Source organism: Nymphaea colorata, chromosome 5, assembly GCF_008831285.2.
Source record: "Nymphaea colorata isolate Beijing-Zhang1983 chromosome 5, ASM883128v2, whole genome shotgun sequence".
NCBI classification, from domain to species: Eukaryota; Viridiplantae; Streptophyta; class Magnoliopsida; order Nymphaeales; family Nymphaeaceae; genus Nymphaea; species Nymphaea colorata.
In genome coordinates, this window is record NC_045142.1 from 18,216,130 (window position 1) to 18,241,156 (window position 25,027).

At 36.0% G+C, this 25,027-nt stretch overlaps 3 protein-coding genes across 10 annotated transcripts; 2 read left to right on the plus strand and 1 right to left on the minus strand.

The window, feature by feature from the left end:
* The first annotated feature begins 6,893 nt into the window (after window positions 1-6,893).
* Window positions 6,894-8,602, plus strand: LOC116254197 (late embryogenesis abundant protein Lea5-D-like). Its single transcript, XM_031629396.1, has 2 exons — window positions 6,894-7,129; window positions 8,139-8,602. Exons 1-2 carry the CDS (start codon window positions 7,071-7,073, stop codon window positions 8,377-8,379), a joined length of 300 nt encoding a protein of 99 aa, XP_031485256.1. The 5' UTR covers window positions 6,894-7,070; the 3' UTR covers window positions 8,380-8,602.
* Window positions 8,603-13,543: 4,941 nt separating this feature from the next.
* Window positions 13,544-18,393, minus strand: LOC116254196 (uncharacterized). Of its 4 annotated transcripts, none has more exons than XM_031629392.2 (3): window positions 18,253-18,393; window positions 14,970-15,077; window positions 13,544-14,054 (listed from the first exon to the last, which is right to left on the minus strand). In XM_031629392.2, exon 3 carries the CDS (start codon window positions 14,051-14,053, stop codon window positions 13,640-13,642), a length of 414 nt encoding a protein of 137 aa, XP_031485252.1. In that variant the 5' UTR covers window position 14,054; window positions 14,970-15,077; window positions 18,253-18,393; the 3' UTR covers window positions 13,544-13,639. The 4 variants fall into 4 exon arrangements, with proteins under 4 accessions (XP_031485252.1, XP_031485251.1, XP_049933803.1 ...); XM_031629391.2 differs by having other exon boundaries at window positions 14,970-15,108; XM_050077846.1 differs by having other exon boundaries at window positions 14,970-15,068; window positions 18,253-18,392.
* A 561-nt stretch (window positions 18,394-18,954) lies between these two features.
* Window positions 18,955-24,486, plus strand: LOC116254193 (uncharacterized). Of its 5 annotated transcripts, none has more exons than XR_004172646.2 (9): window positions 18,955-19,095; window positions 21,790-21,859; window positions 21,942-22,186; window positions 22,261-22,461; window positions 22,587-22,679; window positions 22,753-22,854; window positions 22,945-23,307; window positions 23,414-23,590; window positions 24,104-24,435. XR_004172646.2 is itself a non-coding variant. In XM_031629387.2 (9 exons), exons 3-8 carry the CDS (start codon window positions 21,790-21,792, stop codon window positions 23,302-23,304), a joined length of 1,071 nt encoding a protein of 356 aa, XP_031485247.1. In that variant the 5' UTR covers window positions 18,955-19,095; window positions 19,171-19,252; the 3' UTR covers window positions 23,305-23,307; window positions 23,414-24,486. The 5 variants fall into 5 exon arrangements, 4 of the variants coding, with proteins under 4 accessions (XP_031485247.1, XP_031485246.1, XP_031485248.1 ...); XM_031629387.2 differs by adding an exon at window positions 19,171-19,252 and having other exon boundaries at window positions 23,414-24,486; XM_031629386.2 differs by having other exon boundaries at window positions 23,414-24,486.
* Window positions 24,487-25,027: the final 541 nt, after the last annotated feature.

Here is a 25,027-nt window from a genome sequence, read left to right on the forward strand (position 1 = left end):
CTTGAAGATTAAATTATAAGCTGGATAAACCTTCGAATCAGTGGTGTTGGTTTTCCCTTTAGAATTTAACCATAATCTCCCTACAAAAAACGTTATTCTTAAAATCTCATAAAATAACAATTGGTGCATTTAAAGTTTGAAGACTAAATTATAAGTTGGATAAACCTTCCAATCAGTAGTGTTGGTTTTCGGTTTTCCCTTTAGAATACTTTAAATATTTGTTTTTGTTTTGTTTTGTTTTTTTGTTTTTTTTGCATGTTAGAGGATTGGTGTACTGAATGTCCACTCTCATAAACATGGGACATGACTTTCTCCTTTTCCCTTTATATTGGATGTTAAAAATGGAAGCATTCATCAAAGAGAAATGTCGGAAGTCGGTTGCTCATTTTTATGAGTTTATATACTATTTGCATGAATTTATTTATGCATGTTAAACTTCTTGTGAGTTCTAGATTGTTACAAATTACAATTATTTTCATGAATAAGCTTATATAGTTATATTACCTTTTAAAAGTCATGTTTATGATTTATTTGTTTCATAAGAGAGAGAAAGAGAGAGAGAGAGATTCATTTACTCTATCTTATGCACAATCGACTCTTTAAAACTTGACTCGAGCAAGTGGTTGGTTGGTGGCCAGTCATTAGTTTGAGTGGTATGGGCCTCATTTCTCCGGCACCAATGAAGTGGAGCAAGTGTATTAGCCGACTTATAGTGGGAAATTCTGCACTAGCCACTTCTGCATCCTAGTGGCAAAGGGAAGAGAGGGAGGGAGAGAGAGAGAGAGGGGCTAAGTTCTGGAAAAGAATAAATTTTATATTTATAAAATAAAATGTTTGTTTTGCCCCTGTAAAATTTTTGAAAAATATTGACTCCTGTGATTTTCAGAAATATTATTTAGTGAATTGTAGGATTATTAAATGCAAAATGAAATCCACAAGGTCTTCGTAACAAAACAAAGAATTCAAACCTTCTTCAATATTTGGGTCAGATTCATTAACTCCCACATCACCTTACGTCTTGGATCTCTGAAAAGAAAAAACAATGAATCCAAAATATATGACATAGTTAATGTTCATGTACCCTTCTCAAAAATATTACCAAGGAGGGAAGTACCTAAAACATAATATGATAATGAGATGTTACCAATGTGCAACAAATGGACAGATTCAGTCTCCATTTCGAATACTAGTGATGTCAATTTTTTTTGCTGCAAAAAAAATGACATTAATATGCAAGTTGAAACATAGCGGATGTATCACTCCAAGACACCTAAAGCATAATTAGATCTTGAAAAGAAGGGAGAGGCTTTAGGATTCGCTCAGCGGTGTGACTAGCCTTTCTCTCACCCAAAAGAATGGGGTTTTCACATTACAAGAGGATGTCAGCTATGGTATATGCAAATGAGGACCCTGATTCATATTCGATTACAAATATGCATAACAAATTCAAATTAGAAAAGTAAATGAATCTAGATTTCTTTCCTTGCCATTATATCATAATAAAAAATAACGTTTCTGAGTTTTAAATGATAAGGTTTTCCTCGGATATAATATGATAATGAGAAAAATACGGTAAATTCTTAAAAATTTAAAAACTAAAAATGAAGGAAAAATAAAATAAATGAGAAACTAATAATACAGACATTAAAAAATAAGTAGATTTGCAACAAATCAAAAACAGAAAATGAAAAAAAAAACTGTTTGACATTAAAAAATAAAAAATGAAAAAACACAAAAAAATGCTTTAAAAACGTATTTTTTAACATTTTTTTTGAAAAAGCATGTTTTTTAAAGTTTTAAATGGGAATTTAATTTATCACGTTTTCTTGGTGGTTTTTTTTTTTTTTGAAAACACGTTTTTTGTGACACTGTATTATATCCAACTAAGCAATAAGATATGTAATTGGATATATCTAAGTCGTTTTCATTAGTAAACAAGTTTCAAATAAATGGACCCTCGAGGAGGGGCAGAGCGAAGCGGGTGCTAGCCCCCCCTAAAAATATATATATATATATATATATATATATATATATATATAAAACTAAAAAAAATATTTATCTTAAATAAAAAATTTAAAAAATTATGGTTTAAACTATAACTCGGCCTTTCTAAGTTCTTACTTCTGCCCTTGCCCTAAAGTTTTCCCAGTCTTCGTTCTACACGGCGACACTTTTTTCAAGCAAGAAGTTCAGACCGACCCTGCCGGAATCCAAATCTAAAATCCAAACATCCAATCGAATGTAGCCCTAAATCTAAGATCCAAATCCAAGACATACGTTTCAGAGTTGGACCAAGTCGAGGGAGCACTTTTCCACGATGGTTACGATCTACCAGTTGGTCAAAAAAGCACGATGAAGCCCTTTCTCGTCCACGACCTAAAGCTTTAGGATATAGTAGTAATTTGAAAAAGGAGGCGAAAAGACTCGAAGGCGGACGCGGCAAGCTGCAATTGGACGGAAGACTAATCCTCGCACGTGACACGTGTCGATGTCACGTGACGACGGGTCACGAGACCCTCCTGCCCGCAGGGCCATCGTATTCGTCGCGAACCTGAAAGGACGAAAGTACCCCCAACCATACCTGCGGACGATCAATATTATTGAGATGTGGATCGGTATCTGAATACAGATCCAAGTTGTCGTAGTACGAGAATTTATGGATCAGATAATAGTATATTGGATTTGGATGCCGCTTCCGGCATGTTTTTGATCTCTTGGGTTTGGATTGGCAAGATTGATTACCACAGATTTAAGATCTGTACTGAACTGATATCATATGGAATCACAGGTCCATAATATTGAGGTCTGACCTCAAATCCATATTTTTTTTAACAGATGAAGTGAGGAAGACGACTTGTTCTTTTAAGTCCCTATCAAACTCAAAAGCATTGAACTAACAAAGAGACACATCAAATTAATGAAGGAAGCAAGTGGGAACACAAAAGATGTCTCTATCTTTCATGGAGGTGCAGATACTCCAAAAAAGCTAAAGCTCCTCCCCCGTTATCTATCTTCGGGTTCATACTACATTTTTGTAATTCAAAGGAGCAGCAGCCACGAACGGTTAAAGCCATAAGTGGAGCCGAATTAAAGTTTTGAAATGTTTACTAGGGTTGAAATATAATTTTTCAAAATATTTATATAGAACAAACGATTTTTTTTAAAATTTACATGCAATTTTTTTTTTTTAAATTTACATGCAATTTTTTTTTTTTTTAAATTGAGGTGGGGCCAGAACCCATGCAGGCTACCTTGGCTACGGCCCTGCACCCATGGAAGGAGCCTTTATATACTGGCTAATTAGCTAATCGGCTAATTAGCTAATCAAACTAATGGTTATTGAACTCCATTTGAAAAGGATCCAAAAACGGTGTGCTTTTGCCCTTTAGTCAAGAAAATGGATCTTCTCACCTTAATCTTGACTAGCATTAGGACTTATGTTTGTAATAGCTCGTAAGTTTAGTCTTGTATCGAAAATTATGAGAGATCTTCAAGGACTTATAAAGGGAGGTCATTAATAAGATGATTGTTTTATTCCTAACTTTTTTGAGGTTGACGCCGAAACTGCTAGAGGGCGGTTTGGGATCCGTCGAACCAGGAGCCCAAACCCAAGAGTAGGTCGGGTTGTTATAACGTTAGTCGGTGGTGGACTCAGAAAAAATAGCTTGAGGAGAACATGTTTAGAAACATTTGTAACTGGAGGGCCACCTATATATTTATAAAAGTAAATATATATATTTATAAAAGTAAATATTAAATTTACCAATGTAAAATTGAATGAATTTTAAAAGAGCTGGCAGTTACAAGAACTGTTCTCCCTGAACGTGTCTGGCAAGTCTAAGTTTGTCAGGCCTTTTCATATCCTTTTTACATTACTTAGTCAGACTTCAAATATAAGGTTTTTGCTAACTAGTTTAAATCTGAAATTTACAATGCTGATCTACAAGGAGTTCCATAAACTGTTTCATGTATCCACCCTAAATATTGAGGCAAATTTATAAAACACCATGTTACAAAAACTTGTGAGTCTATTCTAATATTTAAGGCAAATGTATGAAATAGAACCTAATGTTACTGTTACCCACATCACATTGTTACAATTCTACATTAAAATTTGAGGTAGATTTATGAAACACTATGTTATACATAGTCATGAATCTATGCAAATTTTTTTAAGTGGCTTTACTAATTGTTAGTGGTACTAAAGAACCTTTAAAATATGAATTTCGGAACAGCTTTAGATCTAAGACCAGAAATGTCCAATGAAAATACAAAAAAAGCTGCACCAATATCTATGTTAAACTGGGAGAACATATTATTTGGCTTTGTTTGAACCGTATAAATCTCGGAAACCTTTACTTGAAAAAGCACAATGGAGTTGGTTCGTTTTAAAAAGCTACAATCAGCATAGGTTTACAATCACTTTACACAACCATATAAAAGCATTTCTTCGTTTCACTATATATCAAATTGGGGAAATCACTTTAATTTTTATTTAATAGTTAGTTAAACTAAAAAAATAAAAGAAAATGAGAAGGATATTAAAAGTGCCTTCGTCATCTCATATTAAGGAAGGGCAAACAAACATAAGTAGCATCTATATATATATAATCTTTAGATTCCTTTTTTCTGATTTCAACAAAGAAATCTTCTCATCTCTCACAACACAGCTCCTGAATTAAATGGAGATCTGAATGATAAGAATGTTCCACTATATATATATATATATGTATATAGATATAGAAACAAGCAATAAAATTTTGGAAAAAAAAAATAAATTTCAAAAAAAGAGCATTGGGTTCCAGGTAACTGCTGGAGGCTCATTTCTCCTGACCCGATACACCCAGGTCCAAATAAAACACGAGAAAGGGTCTTTTGCAAAGGATATCATCATAAACGTAGGTCAGGTGGAGGACCTGAGCGTCATATTTGAAAAGAATTGGCGGTTAGAGGAAATTGATGAACCATCGTTATCCATCACGTAGTCAAAATTGACGGCTTCTCGGTAGCCTTCCTTCCACTACCACCAGAGACTTTTCGTTCGAAGGCCTACTCTTTTGTCATGATCTCAGAATACTCTCACTTTTTTGAAATATTTTCTTAATACTGTTTCTAGTGATTTTATACAAGGTTGGAAAACTTTGTGAAAACACGTTTAGATTATTGATGGAATAATACAATCGATTTCATTTAACTGTTTAGACCACAAAAAAAAAAGAAAAAGAAGGAAAAACAAAACTTAAAAATGTCTCGTTATGTTATTAAAACTTGAGCTTGATTTTGTAAAAGTACAAATTTGACCACGACTTGTGAGTTTAATTTTTTTTGTCAAAATGTATTTAAGCACTTAAGTAAGAGTCATGTCAATAATGGGATTATCAATTTCAACATTTTCTTAACTTGAGAGATACGTACAGGATGACGCCTATGTATATAAAATTCAATATTCAATTCAATATATATATATATAAATTCATATTAACTTTTTATTGCATTTTGTTAAATAGAAACTATTCGGATTAAACATTGGAGCAGAGGAGAGGCAGAGACGGGTGCCGGCCGGGATGTGTGGGCAATTACTTACGTGGATGGAGCCACAAAAAATATTGTTTATGTGGACATTTTAGAGTATTTTTTTCAATCTACATGTTAATGTTTTTTAAAAATAATTTTTTTTTATTACTAGTACCCCTTAACGAATTTTTTTTTGAAGTTTTCTTAGTAATTAAGTTATTGTACCTCACATATTGAATCAAATAAATAATTGTCGTAGATTTTTAAGAAAATATTATTGTCACGCGTGATCCTGATTACTATATTTTTTTGTCATGGTTGGTGCTGTTTTTTTTTTTTTTCAAATGCCATAATGGCAGGTCGAAAAATTCATTAAAGTAAGTATTCTTCGTCAGTTTTAGACCAAAAAATCATTTTAAACGTTTAAGAGGAGCACCCACAATGATTTAGTTTTATTTTCTATTAAAATTTACAAATTTAAAATGGGAATTGCCTAACATGACTTGAAAGTTGGCATCCTTTGTACCCCACTTTGATTTCATCTAATTTTTTTTTTTCCAATCTTGTTTCTATTTGGTGATGTTTTTTTGTTCAATTCAAATTGGTTTGCTCATGTCACTACTTTGTATTCTTAATTTTAAATTAATTTTAAATATTTTTAACAATTTTATATTAAATAATATAAGGTTGGCTTGTTTCCTACACAGAATTAATTTCTTCGCTCTAACATGGAGATCGTAATATATGATGTCAATGAATCAAAGTACATGTCTTCTTGAATATTGTTGTTCAATTGGACACACAGCAAGTTTCAAATTTCAATTTTGTGAAAATCTGTTTGTAAACTAAATTGGTGGATCGGCCAATTTACCGGTTCACTTGAATCAGTTGTGAATTCAACCGAAAATTTTAAAAAAGGTCAATAATATATTAAAATAATAAAAAGTTTAAAATATTTGAAAATTAAAAAGCCAACACCTGGCACTATACCAGGTCATTTTACCACTGATTCAATTTTCAACGGGCAGATTTGAACCGGGTCAAAGATTTTCTGGTAAAATTTAACTATTCGAATCGAATTTTAGTCAAATATCCAATTGTATCTAAAAATCCCTATTCTTTTTATATCCGTCGGCTGCTCATATTTTTTATTTTAAAAAAATTACATAAAGTTTCATTCAGATTCTACTAAAAAGTGTTTTTTTTTTTAATCGAAAACATTTGGCCAGTTATTTATTAGCCAGATACAAAAAGCATGGCGCTATAGAAGAAACTGAAAATTATAGTATCTTTCTTGACATTATGAAAGAACTAGGGATCCATAAGTAAAAATCTCTTCTCCTTATATTGAGCTGCTCTGCTCGACAGAAACCCTCAACGAGGCGACGAGTCATTAAGAGCGAGAGAGAAGGGTTGCTCTGGTGCGGAGAGGAAGTGCGAAGAGAAGAAGATCACAAAAATCTTCACTCGTCCTTCCTCTTTCTTCGCATTATTTCCCTTCTCCGATCGTCTTCATCGAAGGAAGTTCGGTAGTTCTTCAAAAGATTTCAGCAGGAATGGCGAGCGGAAGGTTCTTCTCTGCAGCTTCCGAGCTTTCCGCCGCCTTCATCAGCCGGTGAGAAGAATCCCTCCTTGCCCTCCTTTGTATTGGCTCTCGGCTTTCAGCTGGCGGTGTTTCCGGTCGAGAGCCATTGTTCTCGTACGCTCTGTTTTGCAATATCCAGGAATATCCCGCTTTTCTTGTCTAGAGGGGTTTTCCTGTCATTCATGCTGCGACCATCGTTTTATTTTCCTCATCTTTTGTTGAGTTTTAGCTACCATTGCCTAATCTGTGTGTGTGGGTTTTGTATGAAACACGAATCTGCTCCTGTTAGGAGAAATGGAAAAGTTTTTGACAGGATCTGAAGATCAATAGCTTGTATTTTCTTAAGTTTTTTTTAATTTTATACATTTGAATAAAATAAATGTGTTCTCACTTCCTTCTGCCTGTCTGATTTGGTAATATTTTTGCAGTGCTGTAAAACTGCTTTAATTTGTTGTCCTTAAAAGCTCTGGTTCATAAGAATTTGTTCGATACGTTTAGCTTGAAGACTCATTGAGTAGTTTTTATATAATAATGAGAGAGACGACGTTGGTCGGACCTGAACATTAATTTTCTTTTAGTTTCTTACTCATAAATATTTATTTTGATTCTGCACATTTTCTGACGCCGAGGAACGTAGACTTTGGTCTCCGCGTCTTTATTCTTCTCTCGATGTCTTTATTCTTCTTGATTTGGAAGGAAAAGCCAAAATGAAAAATTCAAGTCAAGCAAGCTTTTAGATTTTATTCAGAAAAAAATGTAAAAAGGTTTTAATAATGATTTTTTAAAGTCCGAAAAATTTCGCCATTGATTTTTAAACAATTATAAAACTTAATAAGTATGATTAAATGTTCATATCACATCCGGATGCTTAGATTTCATAAAAAATTACCATCGATTTTATTATATATCAGAGGAATCCGTCTGGGAGTCCCTGAATTAGCAGAACTATGGATTGTAGATATGGGGAGGAAATCCTGTAGATGGTGTTTGCCTGTTTTGCAAGTTCTTACTTTTGGTAACGATTTTTTCACGATTTCAGGCGGAATTTCTCTGCAGCTTCATCCGGCGCGGTGGCTAATGCAGTGAGAGCCGGCAGCCGGCAGGTGCTGCAGAGGATGGAGGACAAGTCGAAGGCCGTCGTCTCCGGCGACAAGACGTCGTGGATGCCGGATCCCGTCACCGGATACTTCATTCCGGAGGACCAGTTTGGCCAGATCGACGCTGCGCAGCTGAGGCAGGTCCTCTTGAGCCAGAGATCCGACGGTGCAAGGAAGCCATGAAGCAAAATAAAGTTAGAGCTATAGAGAGAGAGAGAGAGAGAGAGAGAGAGAGAGAGATCTGTCTTTTCTTTTGATATAGAGTTCTAAGCGGAGAGAGAGAGAGATCTGTCTTTTTCTTTTGATATAGAGTTCTAAGCGTCTTAACGCTGAACGAACCATGGCTTATGTAGGTTCTTGCATTTACGGCGAAATGGAAGAAAAAAATTATATACTTTTTGGGTTATATTTTCTGTTTGAAAAATTTTAAAAATATGTTCACAATTATGTTGTACAAAATATCGGGAAATACAGGTCTGAACGGGTCATATACAGGCCATCATCCCTTGGGATGGCCCACTGCCCACTGAACATTCTATGTCGACGGCGAGTCGCAACTATAGAAAATAAAAATCGATCGCGCCAGGGCTGCACACAAAGTTGGGCCAGTTTGAGCATATCAACTTTATTAGAAACTAAACTTGTGCTTAGGGGTAAACACCAGTCGAGTCAAGCCTGAGTTCAGTCAACTCGGCTTGACTAATAAAACATCGAGCTCGACTAATCTAGAACTTGAGAATAGCGCGATGGAAGCAGCTCGAGTCGGCAGTTACGTGTTGAGTTCGATCTCAACAAACTCGTTTGAATAGAATTGATATTCATCCTTACGTGTTACGTGTTGAGCTCGACTCGATTAAGGCCCGACAAACTTGTAAACTCGTTTGAATATATCAACTTGATTAAGGTTCGACAAACTCAATTAAAACACAAATTCGACTCAATAGTTACATGGTGAGCTCGAACTCAACTTGGTTATTTGAACGAGTCAACTCATGGACTGCAGCTCGAGCTTGTTAAGCAAATGACTCGGCTCGAACTTGTTCATAAGCTGAGCTTTAACGAGTCGAGCTCGAGTAGCGCGACTCGTTGTTTACCCCTACTTGTGCTCGATCGAGTTTGGCTCAAACTTGAATCGAGCTTCATATAACAATCTCAAACTCAACTAGATGATACATCACTTGAGCTTCACTCACTTAACTGGATTAACTTGTTTTGTTAAGTTTGTCATGTTTCTTTTAACTTGCTCAATTGCTGCTTGTTTAATTATTCTTTCATTATATTTCAGCATTGATTATACGGTTGAGCCGTGTTGAGTTTAAACTAGTTGAATTCTATCAACTCGAATTTGACTTTACTATTTAGAGCATACAAACTAGCTCAACTCACTTAAACTAGTTGAGCTTGATTTGAATTTTTGAGAGCAAGTTTGAGTCAAGCCCGAGTTGTGCCGCCTAATGATCATCATATATTAACACCTCCCTAATGATCATCATATATTAACACCTCCTTTGGAAGAAACCCTAGCCTACAAATGAAATTACGTTATAATTAATCAGATATTGTTCAAGGATGGGGTGCAGACCAAACCTATTGTTGTAAATTTCTATCCCAATCAAGTGTAGGGAACAATTTTATGATTACTAAAAAAAACCTTGAATTCAAGCTATTTTCATGAAAATTATTGATTTTTTCTCTTACCAAAACACGCGTTGCTTTTTTAATTAATAAAAGAATCATTTAATATAAAAATGACTTACATGTGAGTCTGGTGGTTTAAGTTGTTAAAATCTGGCAGCCATCTTGAGCTATGTCCAATCACAACCAACCACTAGATAACACATCGGCAGATGATATTAAACAATATATTGACGGATGTAATTAAGCACACCGCCTGATGTGGATCTGACGGAGGTCGAAAGATTTATTTGTCCATATCAAGACAGAGAAATCCATAGGTCCTATCAATACATTCACTTTCTCCCTCATTATATATATCTTTTTCCTTACTCAGACAACCGCAGCCGCTAAACCTGAAAGTAGTCTTATTATTTTAAGAGAAGAGCTTGAGGATAAGTGAGGGTTGTACACCGTCAATGAATGGTGCAGTGCATCAAAAGGCCGCGGGTGCAGTGCTTCTTAAGAAGCAATAAAGTATTAGAAGCCATTTGGCCACACTCACGCCCATCAGCCGCAAAGTTCATTAATTATTGGACGAACTTATCTCATAAGAGGAGAATGAGTCGATTAAGTTTCACGTTACTCTAGCCCAAGTGGCTTCATTTTTCAAATCCTGGTCGGTGCCCTTCTATCCAACACCAATCATTTCTTCTTTCTGATGGGCATATCAATCATATCTTCTTTCTAATTATAATTAATATATATATATAAAAGTAAATAATGACTTTGAGCTATTTAATTTAAAAAAGATGAATGATTGAGAAAAAAAAGAGAACAAATATATAAACTAATATTAAATAATGAAAATGTTCGTTTTTACTTTTTTTCTCCTTATTTTTAATATTGGATCGAAAAATGTAAATTAAAAGACTGGGTGACTCTAGACTCACCATTCAATTTTTCTATATATATTTTTGGTAGAAACTATTATAAAGACGAGATATTTAAAGTTTTTTTTTTGGAATCTTTGCAAAATAGATATTAAGTTGGTCATTTTTTTGGGTTTTAATAGTGTTTTTATAGTAGACAAAAGTGAAGGGCTCTCACAAAACCATGTATTAGAGGAAGTTCCAAATTGGAGAAAGAAACACAGTTAACCTTTGTGAGCCATCGATGGTGGATTTAGAAACTTTTTCATTTGAGGGGCACCATGCCTTGTCGGGCCGAGCCCAATAAAGCCCCCATCCAGTAATGCTACACATCAGGCGAGCCCAGCACAACCCAGCCTTATTTAGATTTGGGCTCCGGCCAGCTCGACCATCAAAACCCAAGCCTATGCCTGGTCGACCACCAAGACCCAAATCCAGGCCCAACCCGCCCCTTCTCGGCTCGGCTGTAACAAAATTAGTAGAAAATATTTTACTAATTTGAACCAAACCTAGTCGAGCCCCTGGTACCCTGGCTGGGGACAAACCAACCGGACCCGCTGCAAGTACAGCCTGGGCCCAGCCCATTGTATGCCCCTCGACTATGTGGCCCTGAGCACAAGCTTAATCCTAGGTTCTTCACAAAAATCAATAAAAATAATATGAAAAATAACTTATCGAGCCATAATTTTTGAGCTCAAGGTCGGGTATCCGGTCCGATTCCCTGCTTTATGGGTTACCCACTCCATTTCACAAAATTTATTTTATTTATATATAGATACTTTATTAGTTTTTAAATTTTTTTTAACATATAAATGCCTTTTAAATTTTGAAATTTTAAATAAAGGTGCTCCATGACTGTACTAATTCCAAACCTAAATTTTGAACACCACCAGCTTTGCAGCTTTTCCTGGCACTTTGGTCTTTGCCTACTTTTCAACAGCGGTGCTTGTCACTGTCAATGTCACCAATATGTAAAAGCATGCACCGTGCTGAATGTTGGTCTTAGTGTTAAATCCTTCCTTTTCCTTTGAAGAAACCAGCATAAACACTGTGATTCAAAAGGGCAAGCTCTGCGTTGCACCTTACGATAAGAAAGATGCCACGAAGTGGAAAATAAAATAAACTTTCTCTTTCAATACAAAGGAACTTTCTCTCTCAATGAAACAAATGTTTTTTATTGAATGGTAAAGCAATACTGTAGAAAATGTTCTTGGCACTGCATAGGTTTGCTTCCTGATACGCGTATAGACTAATATGTTTTTATTATATATTGGTATTTTTTTATTATATATCAGCCTGTGTCGCCCTACTTTTTGATGTTATGAATTTATAACAATAACAAAAAAACTCTATATATTATATCAACGGATAGGCTCCTGTGCAAAGATATAACAACAACTTGGTGGTAAAAAACGAAAGATACTCCCAACTTCACTTTACAATGCAATGATGTACTTGGCACCATGTCAACCTCAGGCGCATATGCGTTAGTCTACCTTTCCCCTATTCCAAGTAGCGTTTATCATGTTTGCAGTGTAGAGAAATAGTGCACACAAGAATAACAGATCTCTCACTGGCCTGGCCGGCTAGGGCTATTCTACCCACTTTTCAATTTCTCGAATAGAGAAAGGAATTTATACTAGAGGCGCCCATGGTTCCCATATCTTAATCACATCTCCAGTGAATGAAGACGTGTGATACGTAACCCATGGAACGAGAAAGCCAGAAAGAAAAAGAGTTTGTCTACAAGGTTCTGCATAGGATCAAGTTGTTTTTTACAAATCTAACCATATGAATGTAATCCCCATGATTGATGTGATGTAAACCAAAAGTGCTACATGTTTGGTATCTTCATGGGGGACGATTTTGAAATGATGTAAGATTTTGAACAGATGCCCAATTCCATAATCCAAGGTTTGTCCTTTTGTGATGACGCTAAAACCATGTTAGAAACCTTACTTAATTCTTTCTGAACTAAATTCACGCCAAACCCACCTGGGTTTGGCTCCATCCATACAAGTTGTGAGATTTTGAACATTCAGAGTAAGTGATGGAGCATGGAAACTGTAGATCTGGCCCACAAGCTTATTTAAAAAGAGCAAACCATTTTCACGTGAATTTTGTCAACTAACGGACTGAAAGAATTCACAGGCAAGAACTTGCGGCCTGATTTAGCACCTCCCTCTCTCCCATGTTTATTCGTTATGATTTATAGTACTGATAAGGAAAGAGCCAAATAAAAAGGCTTGGCAATTTCAGCCTTCAATTGAGAGGAAAAAGAACCAAGGGCAGGCCTCTTGCCACGAGTCTGTAATATTACCAGTGTGTTAATAACAACTGATTTAAAGGAGCAGCAGCACAATAGCTAGAAAACACATTGGGACTATAGCTAAAAGGTTCATCCTCAGTTCATGCGGATTATGAGAACTAGAATGAGGAAACGAACCTGGCTAGGGAAGTGTTCTCCTAATCCAAGCACATCAATATCAAGGAAAATAGAAGAGCACATGCAGTGCCACTTTATCAAAATACTGATTTCAGAAAGCATACGAAGTCAGTAAGATATCGGATTGTGAATGCATATGAAAGGGAAGCTCTTTAAGCAGCTGCAGAAGAGTAAGTTTGTGAAATTTCAACCTCAGATCGTCAACTGCATGCTTCTTTTCACTTTGATGCAAATAGGGGAGATCATAACATGGAATTAGCTATCTCAGGTGTGGCCACACTGTGCTTTTGTCTCAGTTTGTGTACAGTTAAGTTTTTTATCAGAACAAACAATGCACACAAATCAAGGCAGCATGTAACGAACACAACTCAAAGTATGTAATTAACAGATATGACTTGCCACTTATGTACATGGGGAACTTGCATTTGAAGTAACTCTAAAACATAAGCATTCAAGGTAGAGGAGGAAACAACCGTGAGTGTGGTGACAGTATGGCCCCTTGAACATATCTGGTACGATCAGCAAGATCAGGGCTCCAAGTGATCTCACTGAGATTTGGGGTTTCAACGAAGAGCATGGTAAACTCCCCAATTTTCTCAATTTTTCCCCTTTTACCAGCTCTGAGCAAAAGCTTGCCCTTATGGAAGGAAAAGATCCCGTTACTGAGACGAATGATATCGCCTTTCTCAAAAGCATCACATTCTCCACCCCAGAACTGGAAGTGGACTGCAGCAGTTTCATCAGCAACAAGTGCTAGGCAAACCCTTTCAGGGCCTTCTATAGTGGGCATTCCTTTGTCCAACAATATAAATTGTGTATTTATGTTGTTGGAGGCAGCTGGAACTAAGTCTTTGATACAGACCATCCTGCTTGCAAATACAGCAGTAAAAATTATATCAATGGAAAGAAGCCTAAGAGGCAGAATGCATACAGCAACTGGTTCAGAAAGTAGGCAAGGAAAATTGTACTATGATTTTGATCAGCTGATAGACCACAAAGTTTGTTTTATTTGATTTATGATAAGCCTACATAGTTTGAATTATTTGACTTATGATAAGTTTAGTAGGAGAATTGATTATCAATCCCATACAAAACAATAGCATGTTATGATCCAAATTCACATTTTAATCACAGGTAAGTACATAAAGCACAGGGTGTAGAAAATTTTTTGAACGTCAAAATTAACACAGTTCCAGTAACATATATAAATAACAGCTAAAACATTATTAACATTACTTATCCAAGAAAGACAAAGAAAAAGACTAACATGTTCTTGCTAACTGGAAAGCAATGAGAAAATAAAGGTCAAGCCCTGCAAGTACTAATGCACAAAGCACATCAAAGAATTCTGTTATATGCAGAGTGCTGCATCATTGCATGCAAGGGATCAGTAACATGGAGACGTTGTAGTAAGTCATATAGAAGGAAATAATCTGCAGCTATATGGAACAAATGATGAGAGTTTTAAAAGATCAGAAAAATCATAATTGTTTAACTGCACTAGAACGCTAAAATTAAAGTTTCTAATTATCAATATGACCATCAATTTCCTTCTTTTTAAACATTTAGGAGGCCTTTGATGGCCTGGAATAAATTTTTCTGAAAACTTACTACAGAAAAATTACTCTGGGATTAAAGTGGCAATGAAAAAGTTTTCCAGAAGAATAACTTTTCCCATTGTTTGATGCTCCACAAAATTATTTCAGAAAAACTTATTTTTCCGCTTGATGAAAATGGGAAGAAAATGCTGGAAACAATTTTTAAGTTACCATTGGTTTCACCTGAAAGTGAAAAAAATTGATGCTGAACTGCTATTTGGTCAGTTGGTGACTGTAACCACTTTCCTCTGAACTGCTATTGGTGACTGCAAGAGCTTTCCTCTGCAATTGCTAGTAATACAACTCAACAATGAGCAACCAACTGCAGAACATAAAAAGGAAAGTTTACCATGTGTGGTGCTTTGTACCATGTCACCATGATGTGCAAGACAAAATAAATACTGGATCATGATAATGAGAACTGTAGAAAACACACGCACCATACACAAACACATGATGTAATGTGGAAAAACCCCTCAAGAACGAGGGTAAAAAACCATGTGAGACGAGAAGGTAGTGGATGGTGCTCACTAGCTGCTGCCACATCATTTCTCTCTCTTAAACTTCATTCATTTCATAAAATTAGGGTGACAAGTAAGGCTGCACAATGAGTCGAGCCAACTTGGGCTTGACTTGAACTTGCTCGAGGAAACTCGACTCGTTTTTTATACGAGTCAAGCTCGAGCTTAAATATAAACTCGAGTATATTAGCGAGTCGAGTTCAAGTTGGTTGGACTCGACTCAACTAAACTCGACTCGGCTCGATTTCTGTTTTGTGTTTTTAATTTTCCCTCTCTTTTTCTCTCTCTTCATCTACATTTCCTTCCACCTTCATCATTACACCCACCTCCCTCTCTTTTTCTCTTTCAACACCCACGCTTCCTCCCACCCTCATCAGTACACCCACCACCCACCCTCATCATTACTCTTTTCAATCAACCAATCAATCTCATTCATTTTCCCTCCCATTTTTCTCTCTCCTCACACACTCCTTTCCTCACCCATGCCTTTCCTCCTCCTCAGTTACAATTTTTTGGGGCAACCATACATAGGATAAACGAGTTTAAACAAGCCGACGAGTCGAGCTCGAACACAGTCTCTCGAGTCAAGCTCGAGTTGGAGTTGTAAAGCTTGTGTCGAGCTCGAGTTGACTAAACATGAGTCGAGCCGAGCTCGAGCTCGACTCGGCTCGTGTGCAGCCCTAGTTACAAGACATATTTAAGGAACACAGTCATGGGTCGGTTCTGGGTCCAGATTCGACCCAGTCATACAAACGTCAATAGGAACTAATGAGATATCTAATATAAAATTTTCCTGCCCGTTTCAAGCTTCAAATCACATCCACCAAGAGAAGGGAGAATGAAATATTATATAACACGTAACCACGTGACATAATTTAATTACCTAAAAGGGGATACTACAGAAAAGAAGCAATGCTTGAAGAAAAATGAAAGAAAAAAAAAGAATAAAAAATAAATATACCATGTTGAAGAGAAAATTCACTCACAATTACAATCATTTTCTTCTCTCTTAAAGACCCAAAGCATGTATAAGAGCAGGATACATTCTTTAGGCACATCAAACAATAATCACTGCCAAAAATGGCGCAAACAACCAGCAATAGCTTCCGTTCATGATCTTGATATCATACAGCAGCACATGAGATTTCTTTTTGGTTAAAATGTAAGATCAACTATACTGCATTGCATGTGCAATGTGGCGTTTTGTAACTGAAATGCATTATCAAACAGACTTATTTATCAAAACAGTAATGAATAACATTTTTGCAAAGCATAAATATCTAATAAAACAATTTAGACAAACATCTACTCCACTTTTCTCATTTCACACGTAATGTTTCAATATAGAGAGAAATTTCAGATTTAACCTACAATGCTTCAGAGTTCTGCTCTAACCTCATTAATGTATCCATCTGCTTAATGACAATTATGGCCATAAAGAAGTAGCGAGTTCCTTTCTGATTTCAAGGTGGAAACATGTTTAAGGTATGTAAGAATAAAATTCGTTCACATGGTTGGTATTCCTAAAACGGGAACTATAATAAGGCCAAATGAAGAATGATAACCGTTGATATAGATAGAGAGAACAGGAATCAATCAATGAAGAGATAATCTGAGGATGAAAGTATTCGACCCAAATCAAGAAAAATACTTGGGCTGCAATAAAATGCTTAATCATGCAAATCTGATTTCTCTACGAGTGATTGTAACATTAATTTCAAGCTCATCAAAGTAACAATAAAAATTTTCTACAGATTTAAATCACCTGATAGAAAGAAAATAACTGAAACTACTAAGAACATAGCTTGTTATTCAAGCTTCAACACCAGAAATAAATAAATAAATTATATATATATATATATATATCATAGTCACAAAAAACACATCTTTTTCTTAAAAACAACACAAAAAAATCGACAAAGTAAATGGCTGTTTAAAACTTAAAAAAAATGTGTTTTTTGAACAAAAACAATTAAAAACGAAAAACCGTGTTTTCAATTTTTTCAAATTTTTAATGCCAAACAGTTTATTTTTTATTTGTTGCAAATATACTTATCTTTTGATGTTTATGTTATCAGTTTTCTCACTTATTTTATTTTTCGGCTATTTTAAATTTTTTAAAATTTTCTCACTTATTTTATTTTTTGGCTATTTTAAATTTTTTAAAATTTTAAAATTTTACCGTATTTTTCTTATTCTTTTCAAGCTTGTCGTATTATACCTCAGAAAAACCCCGCCGTTTAAAACTCAGACACTTTATTTGAGAGAGAGAGAGGGAGAGAGAGGGAGAGAGAGAGAGAGAGAGAGAGAGAGTTCTCTTTTTTGCAGGAACTCCGAATAGCCTCGGGACCCAAGAATCACCAGTCCAGAACACAAATTCTTTAAATCCATTAGCAAGCGAACAACAGACATACAAATCAATAAAACCAGTTGATGATCATCCACCCGAACAAATCAGAGAAAGGCGCCATTCACATTAACAAACAAGCTCAAATAAGGCCCCAGCATGTTCTCGTTGTGAGCAACCACAATTATAAAGCAGCTCATCCTAAACAACGGTAAATATCTAAAACAATACAAAGCAATGAAATCAACTACAAATTGATTCCAACAAATATACTGCTTCATATACCCAATCAGTAAGAGGACTAAAACATAGTTTTCAAGAGTAATTACAGCATGGTCTCTCCCAGTAGACCCTATAGGCCTGGTAAATTTGCCGCCAAAGAGAATAAAGTCTGTAGTCGGCTATTCAAATGAAGCGCGAATGAAATTGTATGGTTAGGAGACGGTCAAGTGTTTTTCACCAAAAAAAGAAAGAAAAAAATATGCATATAACTCATTTCAGACATTTTCACAAATAGTTTACGTGTAGTCAAGGAAATGAACAAATCAAACCGAGAGACAGAAGAGAGAGAGAGAGAGAGAGAGAGAAAGAGGAGTACCAGGATCTTGTCGGAGATGAGAAGGATCTTGATAAGCTTGAGAATGAGAGCCAAAGATATCACGGTTGCCGATAGAGGAAGCCACGGGAGAGGAGGAGAGAAACGGAAGGCAGAAAGCAGGGGTCGAAGTCGAAAGCAGTTCGTTGTGAGAGTTTTGTTCCGAGATCATGGGTGTAACAGTGCGGAAAGGGGCGGACATATATACCATGAGTCCACCCGTTCCGCCTGTCCACCTTGTCCTCCGTCCAACGTTTGTGTCGGATTGCGTTGGGCTGAACAGGTCCGTTCCAGCGTCTGTTCTGCCCATCAGACGGCCTCCAAAGTCCAAATAATTCACTGCTGCCAACCAGTGGCATGGACCATGGGACGTCCTTGTTCCTCGCAAACCTTGACGCCTGGTTGGCGCCTACGTCAGAGATGGATAGCTTCTTGAAGAGTAGAGATTGAACAGAACCCTTCTTTGACGCAGTTTTCTTGCGCTAGAAACCTTGCAAATTCCTCGCGGGAATCCTCTTTTCTTCTCCCGCGGGTTCCCGAATTCTTTCCGTGAACCATTTGTGGAATAGCCCGACTGTTCATCGGCGCCGTCGATCGAGAGGCGGAAACCGTCGATCACGAGGGCGACCAGCGATCGCCGTCGGTCACCTAGTCTCTTACGCGTTGGTCAGACGGTGAGCCGCATTGTCCCTCTCTTTTCACTCTGTCAGAAGGAGGAAGAAGAAGAAGAAGAAGGCGATTACACCCTGTTGCTGCTTTTCATCTGGTTGCTACATCGTTTTTGCTTTTGTCTGAACAGCGAAAGCGTTGTATCGTACGCCGCTGCTTCCTCATCCTTTCGATCAGGTTCGAACGCGCTCTCTTACTATCAATTGCTTACTCTATTAAAAATCTCAGATCGTAATGCAAGTCTACCCACAGGGCCCCGGGGGATCCTGGTGTCTTCGTCCACAAACATTGTTGACCTCTTAAGTGTTTCTGCGATAGGGAGTCCATTGACAAAGTTCAGTTTCTTATGTTATTGCGTTCGTTGTGTAATGTGGTATTGGATGGATATCTTTTGGTATAGGGAATCGTCATCTCTTCCATTAGATGGGTGTCTTTTGCTTTAGGGAATCGTCATCTCTTTTGTTACATTGATGTCTTTTGTCTCAGTATTAAACCGAATGAGTAACTTTGAAGTTTATCAGCATGTGTACGGTTTGGTTTTTTTTACGCTTTCTACCTGTTGTAGTTTTGCTTACAGATGAGGTTGTGAAGTGTATAGTGCATAGGCAATTATCTTTTCTAGATATATATTTCCTTCCTGTTGCATTAATGACATGGGGATTCTTTATATGTACTTCTTTTCCAAGAATGAATGCAGAGCATGATCTGATAGGGACAAGTCTCATTTTTTCAATAATCTCCCAAGGGAAAATCTGCAGAAAAGCTGTAAGGACAGCTCATGATGAATATGAAGAAACACTAGAAGATCTAGGGTTTATATAGGTAGGATGCTGCAAAACAGAGATGCTTGAATTTCCTAAACATAAAGATGCCTAAGTCAACAAATGTCACTGGAAGCATGATTACCAGTAATCACCAAATAATTGAAGAGATTATCAGCTGATCAGGATCCCCAGCAGTTGACAGTTGGTGATAATCCTGGACCCTATGTTCGCAAAAGAACTTCCCTAGGCCAGCTCATTACTCCAACATGGACTCTGCTGCCAACACATTCCATAAACGACAAACACAAAAGCAAGGTTGAAAATAGTGACATACTTGCAGATCATATACAATCTCTGCAATGGAGGAACTTCTGATGTAGCTTGGTATGAGACTCCTGAATCACTCTTGTCCAGCTGTATCCCTGTTCATTCAAGTTATTTGTATGATATAGTTGGAAGGAAGGTTAACACCAGTATAGGTAAAAAGAACGTCAATACATTACGCAGGGATTTCACAAGTCAAAAGCAAATCACAGTATGATAACCAAAGAAAGAAAGTGGGTGAACTAACCAGAAATTCAATAGCATATTTACATATAAATCACCTCAAACTTGGATCTAACCGAAGTACAGAAAGAACAAAAACCTATGCAAATCTTACCATCTAGTTAAGCTATTTCTTTTTATAGATATATAGCTTTTTTGGAACATATTTTCTGATAACATAATTAATGAGTTTACTCAGTAATAAAGATAAATACTGAAAATATGAAGAACATCTATAAAGTGACAAAGCACATGCTTCCAGTATTAGTGAACATTGGGGGTATTTCTGATAAAGTGTCTCCTATGTCTTCAAAAGAAATATTATGTAAGAATGAGGTACTGTAGAAGAAGAGTGTATATGCACTCAACGGTTGCCTTAGCAGTCCTAGTGTTGGGGTTATCAAGAAAAGCTGCATTATGGTCGCAGATATGCTGGAAGTTGCAGCTATATCACTTCCTTCTTATGAGATCTAATATTTGATGGTTCATACATGCATATAATCACTATTACACATATACATAAGCATCCTATTATATATATATATATAAATATATATATATATATATATATATATATATATATATATATATATATATATATATATATATATATATATATATATATATATATATATATATATATATATAAACATGTCATCTTCAAAAGTGTGTGCAATATACTTAGTAGTAGAAGGAGGCAACCAATCTTCACATCACCTGTCTGTACTTAGGTTATTTGAATCTAAACCTTTCTGAGCTGTAATGGTTACAATCCTTTCTAAGGTGGCGTGACCTTGTATCAAAGAGTAAAGTCTTTTGATACAGTAATTTTAAACTTTCTATCTCTCTTTCTTTCTGCCTTTCAATTGATGTTTAGATTGTGCTTATGGGAAGGAAGAGAAGTTTTTGATTTTGTGGGCACTTCTTCTGGTGATCATCTTTGAATTGATTATTCAGAGGTGTGAATCAAAATCAAAGGTGCTTTCAATTGATTGTGGTTATTTAGTTTCATACTTAGAAGGTTTTGGGACATGAGGTATTTTTTGAACAAGGTATTGTTAAGACAAATCGATTGGGGGGGATCCCATGTCCATTGAATTAAAGTAGTTGATTGTGCATTTTTATCTCGTTAAGATAAAAAAATCTGAAACTATAAGAATGGCTAGCCAACTGTAAGAATTGTAATTTGTGATCCCACTAAAAAGAGGTATATACAGATGTCTCTCTCTCTTCATTTTTCATTTTTTTCTTCCCTTTTTCATGGATGAATCTGTGTAATAGAAACCAACTTGTTGAATGCATGTTTCTCATCAGGATCACATGAAAATGTGTTAAGTAATTTAATTTTTTTTGGCTTTAAGACTTGTACAGCCTAATTATGCAAAAAACTGATTAAGTCAATTTGGTAAAAGCTGGATTTAATGATAATCAAACAGTTCACCTGCCCATCTCCTTAGTTTTGGTTTGCTTGTTGAGAAGTTTGCTGATGAGCCACTCATTAATTATTCATAAGTGGTCATTGTATAACGCTGCATTTTCTTGACTATTCATATGGTAATAGATGACTAATAGTGGATTGCCTCAACACGTATCCAACAATCAACAAGTTCAAGCAGATGAAGCCAATACAAGTATGGAGTTATTTCTAACTAAGTATATCTCTACATCTTTAAATGTTTGTTTTTATCTTTTGACTCATCTACAAGTATTTAGGTCAACCACCTCAACTGAAAAGGACAAGGGGCCCTTCGCGTGCTTTAGATACTTTGAAGTTAGGTCCAAAACAAAAATTCAAAGTGGAGATCAACAATCATGGTCAGCCAATCGGTGAAAAGGCACAAAAGCTCAGTTCATTTATTGGTACATTAGCACGAGACCCTGAAGTTACACCACTTACTTACCAAACATGGAAACATTTACCTAAGACATGCAAAGACAATGTCTGGAATTGTGTCTTGGTAATCAGATGTTGTATTTTTTCGTTTGTTTAAATTTTAAATATGTAGATGTTAATAAATATTATTGTTTGTAGGAAAAATATGAAGGCCCTGGAGTTAAGCTTACTTGGGTAATGAAACAATATGCAAAATTATGGAGATGTTGGAGATGTAATTTGAGGAAGTTTTATGAAAAACATAAAACATTAGAGAATTGCATGAAACACTGCAAGGTCGGAATCCCTGAAGATCAATGGAGGTGCTTGATCCAAAACTTTGAAACTAAACGATCAAAGGTCAGTCTAGTTAAATTGATAAAATCTCTCTCCTGACCCTTATCTGTGTTTTATCACGTGATTATGATAATTTTAGTTAGTATACTTTGTTGTACTCTTTTGTTAATTTTCACTCTTTGTTGTAGGAGCAAAGTAAAAGAAATAAAGCGATTCGTGCTATGCAAAAGTTTCCTCATACTACTGGCACAAAAAGTTTTGCCAGATTTCGAGCAGAAAATGTAATCTCATTAACCAAAATGCGCTTGTTTGTCATTATTGACATGAATACTAAGTACCTTCTATTTTATGTAGGTTGCAGAGGACAAACCGGAGCCTTCCCGTGCTGAGGTCTTTATTATGACGCGGACTAGCAGAAAAAGTGACTATCGTAATCAAGTAACAAATGAAGCAATAGTAAGTCATAATAACTCATTATTATCACCAAAGGTTGTAGTTAAAAAAAAAATTCAAGTATATATATTGAAAGTTCACATTGATTTGCAGGCTCAAATTAATGACGCAATGTCTCAACTACCCGAAGGTGCTAAAGATGACCCATCTCCAACTGATATTTTGTCAAGGGTGATGGGGCCAGATAAATATGGGCGAGTGCGTACATATGGGATGGGGGTCAAACCATCAAATTTTTTTGATGCTGCTCCCAGTCGAAGTGAATTAATGGCGCAAAATGTAATCTTGCATGGAGAATTGGATAATCTGCGTAGTAGGGTGAATCAAGTAGAAGCTATTCAAGTTGAAAAAATGCGTGAATTGGAAGCTAGTGCAGAGAAAGTGAATGAATTACAAGCCCAAGTCAACATGTTGATGGAAATGATTAAAAACAAACAAGCATCTAGAAACTGATTGGTAAATATTCGATGAAATAAGTTAGTGCTTGTAAGTATATAATTTGGTTAAAAACTATATGATTCATTAAAACTGATATAATTTTTATTTTCATTATTCTTTGCAGGGGTTTGAAGGTGGACTAATTTTGTAGACCTCATCATACATCTTGTGTAACTGGACAAAGAACCAAGTGTTGTAAAGAACATGTTTTTTTGAAATCTTGACATGTTTGTGTATATTTGTTTTAATGCTGTTGAAAAATTCTAGAAGAATGAAAAAAAACAGATGAACAAGGGGAAAGGTGAGAAATTAAAATGTGATTGCATTTGAAAATGTTGATGCATGCAATCAAATGTTCTTTCGCAAGTTGCATTGTCAGGCTGGATTGCATGATATATTCCTATCTTGACCTGTAAATTGTTTGGAGATTTTACCTGTATCCTAGTGCATACTTGTCCTGGCACCTACATAAGGTAACTTGTATGTAGAGCGTAGTAGCAACTCCAGGAGTGGCAATGCAAATTTACAACACTGTTTCTGAATTAACTTCTGGACAATAACTTTTCTACTCATTATGTAACGTTTTTCATTCTAAGGAAATTTAATTCGCTAATCTTGTGACCTTATGAAGTTGTTAAAAAGTTGTTTTGTTGCTTTTATAGTAATTTTATCCTTTCAATAGCTGTTTCCATTTTAATTGGTATTATTGCTTACAGAATTTATAATTTTTCTGTCATATTGCATTTGTGATTAAATAAGGTCCTTAAGGTGCATATACCATTCGATACTGATGCCTTTCCTAATGAAATTACAGGTACTGTCTCTAATGTACATTGGTCAAGTATACTTAATCATTCGCTTGTCTGCCTTTAGCAGTATTAGTGAATGGAGATGCTGACGTTTTTGAAGCCTGTCCAACACGAGCATTGCAATACATGCTCCAGATATTGTTCCAGGGTGGCCTCTTTGGAGGGATGGACTTGGTTAGCTTGATGGTACTGGCCATGAGATTGATCAGACCTAAATGTGGTCATGGGACTAATTATACATAAAGGTCCACGAAGGTTACTTGATTAAATAAATCTTAAAGTCCTGTAAACTGGTTTTCATATGCTTAGAAATGGTTGTGCATCTTTATTTCCTTTACGAGCCCTATTTAACCTATAGTCAAGCTTCAAAAATATTTGGTTTTAGCTATTTGATTCAGCTTTCATTTGCTTCAAACAGTGCCCCAGTTATCAGTTTCTGGCCTCATGCTCGGAATGTTCCACTACAAGCTTTAAGGATGGTAGCTGATGCCGAGCAGCCTATGTTATTGTCCAAATGCCTTTGTTGATGCAGTTAAAATCTGCAAAAGCAGAAACGAATTGGAAATTTCAGACTTGCTTATGGAAACGTTGTAGTAAATTTCTTTCCGACTATTCATTTTTACCTGACTTATGGAGGCCTTATCATAACAGAGTGCATATGATTCGTATTGGTCCCACCTCGCAATCAGGATCTACAAGTCTTGCCACCTAAAAGTGCATTCAGATTGGCTGTCTGAATTTGCCGGTGCGACTGCTAAGATAATGCAGGTCTTCATGTTTAATATATGAAAGTATCATAATATGAATCTGAATCCTTTGATATTAGTTGGTTGATCGCCTACTGGCTACCAGGACCTTCATTATCCGGGGGAGAACAATTTTAGACTAATCCACAAAGATTCCACAAGTTCGTACCACTAGAACATCAC

What these genes read in the sequence shown, in the direction of transcription:
- LOC116254197 (XM_031629396.1), top strand. Translation starts at nt 7,071, where the DNA reads ATGGCGAGCGGAAGGTTCTTCTCTGCAGCTTCCGAGCTTTCCGCCGCC. An exon ending in TCCGCCGCCTTCATCAGCCG is followed by an intron (nt 7,130 to 8,138) that starts GTGAGAAGAATC and finishes TCACGATTTCAG; the next exon opens with GCGGAATTTCTCTGCAGCTT.
- LOC116254196 (XM_031629392.2), bottom strand. Translation starts at nt 14,053, where the DNA reads ATGGTCTGTATCAAAGACTTAGTTCCAGCTGCCTCCAACAACATAAAT.
- LOC116254193 (XM_031629387.2), top strand. Translation starts at nt 21,790, where the DNA reads ATGACTAATAGTGGATTGCCTCAACACGTATCCAACAATCAACAAGTT. An exon ending in ATGTCTGGAATTGTGTCTTG is followed by an intron (nt 22,187 to 22,260) that starts GTAATCAGATGT and finishes TATTGTTTGTAG; the next exon opens with GAAAAATATGAAGGCCCTGG. An exon ending in TTGAAACTAAACGATCAAAG is followed by an intron (nt 22,462 to 22,586) that starts GTCAGTCTAGTT and finishes TCTTTGTTGTAG; the next exon opens with GAGCAAAGTAAAAGAAATAA.